Source organism: Dipteris shenzhenensis, chromosome 2 (genome assembly GCF_047967505.1).
Source record: "Dipteris shenzhenensis isolate YYH24624 ecotype China chromosome 2, Dip_SZ_1.0, whole genome shotgun sequence".
NCBI lineage: Eukaryota > Viridiplantae > Streptophyta > Polypodiopsida > Gleicheniales > Dipteridaceae > Dipteris > Dipteris shenzhenensis.
In genome coordinates this window covers 23215954-23226685 of record NC_141597.1, presented here as the reverse complement: position 1 = coordinate 23226685, position 10732 = coordinate 23215954, and the positions used below count along the sequence as shown (strand labels likewise).

Here is a 10732-nt window from a genome sequence, read left to right as displayed (position 1 = left end):
ACCATGTAGTGTGTTTGGAGACCATCCCACAAAAGAATTACCATACAATCTCCCTAACAGTAATAGACCATCGTGCCATCCATACTACCAAATTTGCATGTCAGGGATAATTCCACATTAGAAGGTGCAGCTATCTTCCAATACTCATTGGCGAGCCTTGGATCCCAAGCCTGATATCCACAGAGATAGATAGATAAAGAGTGAGAGAGAGAGAGAGAGAGAGAGAGAGAGAGAGAGAGTAAATAGGCCAACATGCTTTACAATGCTCTATTCCAAAAAAAAATCAAGGGAATGCTAACGATGAAATTTGCACCACTTTTTGCTAAACCACTAGGACTGAGTTTGTATTGGGCGCTGCCAAAAGAAAAGGGTTCCCCATATATTTCTCAGTTTGCAATCATATCTGAAAGTTTCACAATGTGTAGGCTCTGTTGACATTCACGGCTCTAGAGACTACTAGACCTATCATGAATTACAAAAAATATTAGGCTCGATAAGAAACGAGGCTGTCTGAACCAATCCCAAGACAGGATTTTGTCCTGGATTATTGTAATTTGGTGGTAATAAGAGTTTTGGTCGATCTAAAATCTTGTGGCCATTAATAGCAAATGGCAGATAAAGAAACCAGTATACGGATCATATGGACAGAAATAGTAACCAACTTTCAAATGAAAAAATTTTGCAAGGGAAGCTGGCTTTGTAATTCCTTGAGAAACAAATTTATTCGACGAAGTTCCTGTACATGGGGTTCATCTGATTCAACAGGAATGATGTTGGCCAGTTCGCCTTCACCAAAATATTCCACTACTCGATTAGCAGCTTCCAAACCTGTCACATATGCCTTTTCCTGGAGGGAAACAAAAAATTTTCAATAGTGATCCATCTCAAGCTCCATTTGAAAATAGCAAACGAAGGAATTCTATGTGCTGTGTGCTTTGAATTAAAACCAAAACATATGGTGAGAATCTAGAATCCTGGTCCAGTTCTGTCATCCTTAGTGTTTACCTCGTTTAAAGTAAACGTTTGCATGCTACTTAATGGATTTGGATATAAAAACGTTGAGTACACACTCAAAATTTCATTCAACAGACTCAGGATTCCTTAGGCTGTTACAACCTGTGACCAAGAGCCATGGCGATTGACAATCCAGTCTCCTGCCATAAAGACATTTGGAAAACTTGTTGTTCCACGCATAAGGTATTCATAAGAGCCTGCATAAAGAAAACTGCAAATTTTAATAAACATTATGCAATACCATGGAGCTGACACATTTTCTATTCAATTTTGGAATCTGCATATCTAAGGAACCATCCATTTAGAAAACCCCTAAAAATATGTATATCACAAACAATAGTCATGCATGTAATTTTTCATTGAAGTTTGAAGTAGTGCTGTATAGAATTGGAGATATACATGTCTACATCAATAATAGCATGTGCTGTCCTTTTAAAAAAGATAGGAAGATTTTGTTGCATATCATGAAGTGAATCGATGCTGTAACCATTTATCTAAAGTCTTTATGTAATTTAGATGAGATCTATAAGGAAGCCTGCATAATTGTTTTCAAACAGAATTTGGGGAACTTATTTCTGCATCAAGGACACTGCCCCCCCCAAAAAAAAAACTGCAATATGCATCTAACTGAATTTACAGGAAGATCTTGGTAATACATTAAAATTTCCTGATACAAGTAGAAGTTTGAAATTATCTTTGATATGATCTCCCCATTAGGAAGTATAAAAGGTGTTCAACATGCAAGGTCTCGTATAGCATTCAATCATACCTATGAACTTTGTGTCATTACAAATGACATATTGTGCATCAAAATTAGAAATGCATATATGTTGGAGGTCATAACAAATATGATGAAGACCACCTCAATACCAGATTCCAAGTACCTAAAATTTACTCAAAGATTTGGGTGCATTCAGGCTTGCACACCTACCTTGGGAGATGATTGGGTGGACAGCCCTCGCTGGATTTTTACTTCCGCCTCTCTCAGGTCTCCTACCTCTCCTCTCATGACTGCCATCCTCAAAGCTTGGGGGAGCTTCAGGAACACTCTTCGAAGGGTTCCGCCCTCTACCCTTGAAGAGATTGATAGGCAGCCGATCATTTGGAACGATAATATACTTGATGAGCATGGCAGACCACTGGGCACTTCCCATTATATGTAGTGGTCTAGATGGGAGAGAGGCCCTGCCTACACAGTAGGCACTTGGATGGCTTTTATCAGGCTACCCAAGGATCAGAGGCTACAGTCCGTGAGTCACCTCAGAGGGGTAGCATGTAGGATTCAATAGATAGATGCAGCCATCCCGGTGGAATGGACAGTTGAGATGCCTATTACTTCCACCACTTGGATGGGAGCTTTTTCGAGGATAGTAGTTCCTCTACAGGTGATCGTTCTTTGAGGTCTCGCGGAAGATGCTCTGGTCTTTGACATTGGAGATGGAGATATACTCTCTAGATCCACGGATGATATTCTTCTAGAGGTTGCCTTTCAGCCTGTCAGGATTGCTGGTTTTGTGGACCATGGAGCAGGCTTGCAGTGGTACTTAGACCCCGACCCTCTGCTCTTGGCCCTGGGATCTTGGAGGTTGTGGTTATATGGAGGTGCACCTATCAGGTGCTTGCAGTGGGACCCAAGAGAGTGGGAGTGGATAGATCATGGGCACCGAGAGAGGGGGATTCTCTTCTTTCGTTTCACGGTTGGTAATGCCAAGAGATTTCAGCTGAGCAGTAGAGGTTGGATTCCCTCCAGAGCCCCCCATTGGGATAGCTTCTTCATCACCGCAGATTTGCGTAGGATTTCTGGAGGAGGCTCTGGAAATCCCTCAGAAATAGAAAGATCACTCTTTTCTTTTGGCTTTCTATTCATGGAGGGATTGCAGTGAACCTGTAGGGGAGATCACAATTTGGGGCTGATCCCACTTGCCCTCGCTGTCATTTTGCAGAGGAGTCAGTGTGACATTGCCTTTGGGACTGCAATCAAGCGAGGACTGTTTGGAAAGAAGTTGCTCGGATAGTCAGCATTTTTCATACTTCCCCTTTCTTCATGACTTGGGGCTCGGTCGCATGGTTATCCCTTACTGGGCCCCAGGTGTTTTATGAGGGTGAGCCTTCTTCTTGGGCACTCTTGATCTGCCGACAGGTGATAGAGCCTTGCTCTCTTCCGGATGTACAACATATTCCCTTCAGAGCTTCACATGTTTCAGTGGACACCTCTTGGGAGATTTTGGCTAGCATTTCCTCTTGGCACATTTGGAGAGCCAGATGCACGAAGGCCTTGGATGACACCCAGATACACCCATCACAGGTGTTCACGGGTATTTGGAGTGGCACGGTTCACACTTTGATAGCCATATGGGCTAGCATGCAGGGCCCTTCACGGGCAGCCTCTTCTAGGAGGACTGTATTTCTTCAAGTTTGGAGGGGTTCTCCCTTTTTCTCGGAAGTTGCTACCGGATTGAGATGGCACTATCAGCCCCAATCCTTTCTTTTTGGCTCTTGAGCTTTTCATGCATTGCATGGTGTATCCCGTATTCTCGAATGGAGCTTGCTCTAACGGTTTTCTTTAATACTTAATAGAAGTCTCTTTTTTGAAAAAAAATAAAATTTACTCAAAGATGGGAACGATATAATCAGTGCAGGGTTTCTTGATTCCTGCCCCACTTTGTAACTTTGACTGCTTCTATTCTAACTCAGCAAAATTGTACTTTGAACCATGTATTTTTCTTCAGTTACCATGCAGAAGAAGTTAGGCTCTCCCTTCTGGTATTCACTCTGCATTGTACTATGTCTCATAGGCCATTTGGTCTTCTAAAGATGTTAATTAAAACTGTCGTTCTTTCTTCCTCTCTCTCAGCTTCTGTGTCTTTATGCCATCATTTACCTGAAGGAGTTTCATGGCTGTCATCAAATGAGACACGCATGCAATGCTAGGTTCTCGCTTCCTACATGCTCATTGATTGTAGGCCAACTTGCAATTTTGCAAGGTTGACTTGGTAGACTAGCCAATTGTGCTCCTATGGCCCCACTATGCCACAAACCTAGCTACACTGGCACCCGCCAAATTGTCTGCCCACAGCCCCATTGCAGTACCACTTCCTTTCTCCATAACTTGTGCTCACAAATACTGCATTAAATTAGGAAAAATGACCACAATTGACTCAAAAACTGTGTATGGATTTAGGGCCTAAAAGCGCCTCTTTAGATGTACTTTATAAATGCTGCAATACAAAGTAAAACTGAAATGGCAGCCATTGTGGCTAGCAGCAGTTTGTGTCAGTGGCTGCGATTGTAGGGATGATGCTGCTAGAATTGGCAACAGTTTGGTAGTATCGACAACAAATGTGTGGTTGGGAGCAATTGCACCTGGTGTCACCACAAGCTGGCTATTAGAAAGGTACTCACTTCACCACCCTTAAGGACTAGTCCCGCTGCATGGCTTCCATCAGTCCACTAGGTGAGCAATGGGCATGGTGCCATGCCACAATATCTAGAATTTTGTTAGAACATCTTCAAATGATGAGTGCGGCAGAGCACAGCTGCATGCACAAATATTGATCTACTTCACCAACATGTCACAAAATCTGAAAGAGTGGTCTACTCAGATTCGGGGTGGATTCATCCTTCACTCTCATTGGTGGAAAGTCCTTATCCATTGCTGAAGCTGTAATAGAGGATGAATCCTTCATTCTCATTGCGTGGGAAACTTATATTGTACTTATCCATGAGCCAAAGCCGAAATAGAACATGAATGAGGACACCTATGCATGTTGTTGTGCTTGCAGACTTTGGAGAGCTTGTTTGCCTAGCAAGAGACACTGGAGCATGGTTCAGGCAGATTTAACTCACTTGTGTGAGCTTGGATCTGAAAGTCTGCCTTCTTCTTCCATATGCTAGCTTGGCAATTGCCTTATATTTCGTTTTGTTTGTATGCTCTCATGAGCCAAACTGTCCCAAGAGAATCCAGACTACCGCACACAATTACAATTTTGTGCGTAATTAGTCTTTGCAACAGGGGGAAGTCTTTTGACGGGCTTTTTAATGTGAGCTTTTTTATCATTTCCTTTGTTTTTGCGAGCTTTTTCGAAAAATCTATACGTTTTTCTTTTATTAAAAAGATGGGGAGGAGGATAGAGGACATGTTCATTTTCATAGCACGTGGGAGAGGTGAAAGAGAGGATATTACAAACAAAAGGAGGGAGGGGGGGGATTTGAGTGGTAAGGAGACAAAAAGGTATGTTCACATTCAAAGTAGAAGGGAGGAACTATGGGAGATATGTTCATTTTTAAGGTGTATAATTTGACAGTATTGACCTCATATTTGGATTCCTCGTCGAATTCCGGTCATTTTGAGTACCGACACGGCCATATTCCGACAAAATTTTAAAAAATGGTGTTTTTCTCATGAATTCAGTTTTGGCCTGTTTTGGGTCAGTGCAGACTCAAAATAGGCCCAAAACAGGCCAATTCATGAAAGAAAGAGCAGACTCAAAACAGGCCCAAAACAGGCCAAAACTAAATTCATGAAAAAAACACCATTTTTTCAAATTTTGTCATAATATGGTCATGTCGGTACTCAAAATGAATGGAATTCGACAAGGAATCCAAATTATGAGGTCAAAACTGTCAAATTATACACCTTAAAAATAAACATACTCCCACATTCTCTCCCTTCCCCTTCACGTTTGGAAAATGAACATAACCTTCATATTCCTCATCCTCTCCCTCCTCCTTGCACTCCTCTCTGCATATACCTTATATGTTCTCCCTTTCCATTCTCCACTATGATAATGAATATACATTCCAACTCCCCTCCCCCTTCTCCATGCCACCTTACCCATGTGCCCGTCCCTCCCTCTTTCCTTCATCTCCACCTTACCCATGCGCCTGTCCCTCCCCCTTTCCTTCATCTGCCCCCACTCCCCCCTTCCCCCCCCTCTTGCCTCCTAGCTATAACCCAAACTTCCAACCAACCCACTCCATGTTACCCTCTCTCTCTCTCTCTCTCTCTCTCTCTCTCTCTCTTCCCCCTCAAGTGAATGAAAAGCTCACAAAATTCATGAAAATCGAAAAAAAAGCTCGTGACAAAAAACTCACAAAAAAATCACACCCTTTGCAATACAACAACCTCACATACAACACCAATGGTGGTGGCATAAACTTATGCCACCTCACGTTCCCTCCATAATACCTACACTCACATCAATAAATAACATCATCGCTGCACCACCACTTTCACAATTCCCCCTACAGCATGTGTTTGCAAATATTAAATGAACTTGAGCAAATTGGTCTCATTGGTTTGCCTATAATACAATTCCTTAGCCTTTGCTATTCTGTCCTTCAATGACACCAAAGCACCTATTCATAGGCTGTCGTCTTTTCAATTTTGTGTGAGGAGTGACTTAAAATATTTTCCCACTCCCATCACAAGGGAAGAGGAGCTACTTGACAGTGAGTTGGCAGATGACACAGCAGTTTACTTGGATGCCACTCCACAGACGCTCATTTCTTTCAGGACAGCATTGGATCTATTTTGCTTGGCGGCAGGGGCGCAAATAAATTGGCATAAATCCAATGGCTTTTGGATCAGTGATGAGGAGACACTAGTTTGGGGGCTTGACATAGGATTCTCTTGGGTTCAGAGGGGTGAGCCTATCAGGTATTTGGGCTGCCAGGTCGGCTTGGATATTCTTACCATGCAGTAGTTTGCTCCCGTTTTGGAGAGCATCAGAAGGAAGCTTCTTTTTTGGAGCTCAGCCAAGCTGGATCTTGCCTCTAGAGTTGTGGTGGTCAACCAGGTCCTCTTGGCCATGGCCTCGTTTGTTTGTTCATGATGGTGCCGTTCTAGGGACTGCATCATTCAGCTCAGAAGACCGATCAGAAACTTTGTTCATGATGGTGCCGTTCTAGGGACTGCATCATTCAGCTCAGAAGACCGATCAGAAACTTTCTCTGGAGTGGGCTTGATGGCACAGCAGATGCCTTAGCCAGGGTGGCTTGGGAGACCCTCATCCTCCCTACACAGGAAGGGGGTCTCAATATTATTGATCCAGATTTACAGTGCAGAGCTTTACTTTGCAAGATGGTGGTGCGGGGACTTATGCCAGGGCAGGAACCGTGGAAGGACTTTCTTATCAGCAGCATACAGAGGTGCACACCTTCTTCAGGAGGAGACTGGATGAGCAGTGTTAGGTGGATCTTCACCACAGCACACCTCAGATCACCTTCGTCCCCTCTCATGGTTGCCATTCTGAAAGCTTGGGCCAGTTTCAGAAGCACTCTTCGGAGGATTCCTCCTTCCTCTCGGGAAGAGATTGATAGGCAACCCATCATGTGGAATGACAGTATTTTAGATGATCATGGCAGACCACTGGGTGCCTCACTCTACATGCAGTGGTCCAGGTGGGAGAGGGGACCTGCATCTTCTATGGGGTCTTGGAAAGCTTTCCGCAGGCTTCCAGAGGAGACCAAATCAAGGTTGACAGGACATCTCAGAGGGAGTGCAGGGAGGATCTTGCAGATTGAGGCAGCCCTTCCAGAGGTTTGGGTAGACACAGATGATATGCCACTCACTTCCTCCACTTGGGCAGGTACTTTTTTGAGAGGCAGTGTTCCGCTTCAGGTTTTGGCCTTTCAAGATGCACAGGAGGATGCTTTGGTTTTTAGTGTCCAGGATGGTGGCAGATTGCTCAGGTCCACAGAGGACATCTTGCTTGAGTTTGCTTTTCAGCCTATCAGGGTTGTAGGTCTTTTGGTGCAGGGATCAGATTCAGAGTGATTCCTAGACCCAGACCCCCGGTACTCGGGTCTTGGAGGCTCTGGCTCTATGGGGGAGTTCCCATCAGGTATTTGCAGTGGGACCCCGGAGAGTGGGAGTGGATTGACACAGGGCATCGAGAGAAGAGCATCCCCTTCTTTCGTTCCACGGTCAGTAATGCCAGGAGATATCAGCTCAGTAGTAGAGGTTGGAGACCTTCGAGAGTTCCTCATTGAGAGACTTTTGATATCACTGCAGATCTGCAGAGGTGCTTCTGGAGGAGACTCTGGAAATCCCACAGGAATAGAAAGATCACTATTTTCTTTTGGCTTTCTATCCATGGTGGGATTGCAGTGAACCTTTGGAGGTCCAGGTTCGGAGCCGACCCTACATGCCCTCGATGCCTTTCTGCTTCGGAGTCTATTCAGCATTGCTTATGGGATTGCAGACAGGCGAGGATGATTTGGATGGGGGTAGCCAGGATTTTCAGTCACTTTGCCCACTCCCCATTTTTTATGACATGGGGCTCAGTGGCTTGGCTTTCTCTTACAGGACCTCAGGTGTTCTATGAGAGAGTTGACTCCTCTCGGGCCATTTCGGTTCGACGTCATCGGATTGAGTCCTGTTTGTTGGATGTGGATCATAGAGCAGCAGGAGGTGACCAGACCACAGGATACAGAGGCTGACCAAATACAGCAGTGAGTCACAGGTTTCTATAAATTTGAGTCAGCTCCAGGACAAAGTTGGGTGTAGGAGGAGGAGCTAGCTAATATGCGGGTAGTCTGGATCACTGAAAGAGGGTTGCAGAGGCCACCCGCGACATGGAGAGCGACCAAAGCACGCTCTATTGAGGTCCGACCTATCACATCTTTCCTCAGAGGAGACCGCCCGAGATGAGGGGTCACTTGAACATAGTGCAGCGGGTTCAGAGATTGAGGAGACCACGTCCCCTCCGCCACCACAGCATGAGACATCCCGATAGACGCATATCCGAGACATTTTCACTGCTCATAGACGAGTCACCACATTGCCGGGTTTCGGATTCTGAGTTCTAGCGTCAGCTGGGCAAATCAAAGTCTCCTTGAATCTTAAAGAACAGAAACAGAAAGACCCTGCCACCGAAGCCAGGTCGAAGAGTCCTAGGGCAAGACTGAATCTGCGAGCTGACAAAACGGTGAACTAATGAAAACTGAGTCATGCTCCTAAGCCGTCTAGCAATCTCACTGTCAAGTAACTCAGCTGACCAGCTTTCGCTCCCCCGAGATCGAAAGCTACCAGCGGAGAAACGAAGAACATGCCCCTCTCTGGAGAGAGTAGCTGATCCCAAGTACTCCTCTACCTCCTCTGACCGTCGGCAAAAACCGGTAGAAGTTCCAATAGAGTGAGGGAGTCTGTGATAATCCCTTGAGCCAAAAAGGGCCAAAACTCAACGGGTAGATCTCTGTCAACCATCCTGGGGTCAGGTCTAGGAGTCTGAAGAGCTGAAAAGGGCTCCTGAAATAGGTGAGAGGGAGAGGAAGAATCTGCGACGAGGTGCCTGTCCGCATGGGTGACTGAAACTCTCGCTCGATCTCATTTGCTAGGATCTCCCAATCCTCACGCCGGTCTGGGTACTGAGCAAAATCTGTGACCGCACTCGCAAAAGATCTGGATACACCAGGAGTGAAAAGCTGCGAGGACGAGGCTGTGCTGGGAGGGGTATCCAAAAGGACGCTCCACATAGCAACAAAGGAAGGTACTGTGTGACAGGGCTGTGAAAGGGGTCTCGAGGGAACCTCGTACAGATGCATGAGATCCTGGGATGGGCTCTGACTCTGACCTGTGTCATAAAATACCACTCTCTCGACGGGCTGCTGGGGAGAGGCATCCATCACCGTAACTGCAGCCTGAGCAGTCTCCTGATGAAAAACTGTCTCCGTAACCAATATCTGAGACTCTGAGGTAGTGGTGTCTAGTGTCATCAAATCCTGAACTACTGTCTCCTGCTCAGTGAGAAGACCTGTCTGTGGATGGTCCTCCGCATCTCCCCTTTCCGGGGTCTCCTGCACATGTAACTCAACACCCTGATCTACCGTCTCCTGCACAGTGTCAAGACCTGCCTACTGATGGTCCTCTACAACTCCCTTTTCCGGGGTCTCTTGCACAAGTGACTCGACTCCTTGAGCGACCGTCTCCTGTACCGTGTTAAGACCTGCCTGCGGATGGTCCTCTGCATCTCCCCTTTTCGGGGTCTCCTGCACATAAGTCTCAACTGTCTACCATCTGTGAGCTCGTACCTAGGGCTGCTCGTGCTGCTGGCTCTCCCTCTGTCTTCGTCTCCCCCGAGCTCTCCGTGAAAGCTGTTGCACTGGAGGCACCTCCAGGTCCTCTGATTCCACTGGCCAGAGGAGTCTCCTCTCGCTCTGCTGAATGAGTCGAAGCAGGCTCAAAGACCCCTCGAGGCTGAACTGAAGGCTCTGGGTCTCTCGTAGGGTGAGAAGGATCCGGAGTCTCTGAACGAGGCCTACGACTAGGGCAATCCCTAATAAAATGACCTCTCTTCCGACAGAAAAGACACTGATCAGGAAGCCCCTCGTACAAAACCCTCTGCTGCATCTGGACCCCATCTCCCGTGGAGTACGAAATCAAAGTAGGCAAAGCTCGGGGAGGGGAAACTCTGAAGTGAGTCTAACCCTCGTAACACCTGTACCAGCAAGTGATTGAGCATAGGAAAGTCTAGCGCCTGATGGGATTACTGTACCTGCCACGCTAGCCATATGCTCCACAGCTCTGCGACAAGAGCTAACCTCATCAGGAAGTCCAGGGAAAAGCATCCAAAAAGAGACCTGACGCGGTCCCGAGGATGTAGTACTGAAGTGCTTCCGCCAAGGCCACAAATGGATGACTCTGCTCTGAAACTGAATCGGAGAGCTCAAAAGTACTCTTTGAGCCTGCTCTGCGGACTGAAGGCCAAAAGAAAAG

General features: G+C 46.1%; 1 protein-coding gene across 3 annotated transcripts in view; it reads right to left on the bottom strand.

The window, feature by feature from the left end:
• Positions 1-378: 378 nt before the first annotated feature.
• LOC147904500 (uncharacterized) overlaps positions 379-10732 on the bottom strand; it is a 97355-nt gene continuing 87001 nt past the window's right edge. For 2 of the 3 annotated variants that reach the window (XM_087394492.1, XM_087394510.1), the window contains 2 exons: positions 1117-1211; positions 379-847 (listed from right to left, as the gene is read on the bottom strand). In XM_087394492.1, coding sequence (XP_087250618.1) covers positions 665-847; positions 1117-1211 — 278 coding nt within the window. In that variant the 3' untranslated portion in view covers positions 379-664. The remainder of the gene's footprint in view (positions 848-1116; positions 1212-10732) is intronic. The other variant, XM_087394502.1, reaches the window with a different exon arrangement.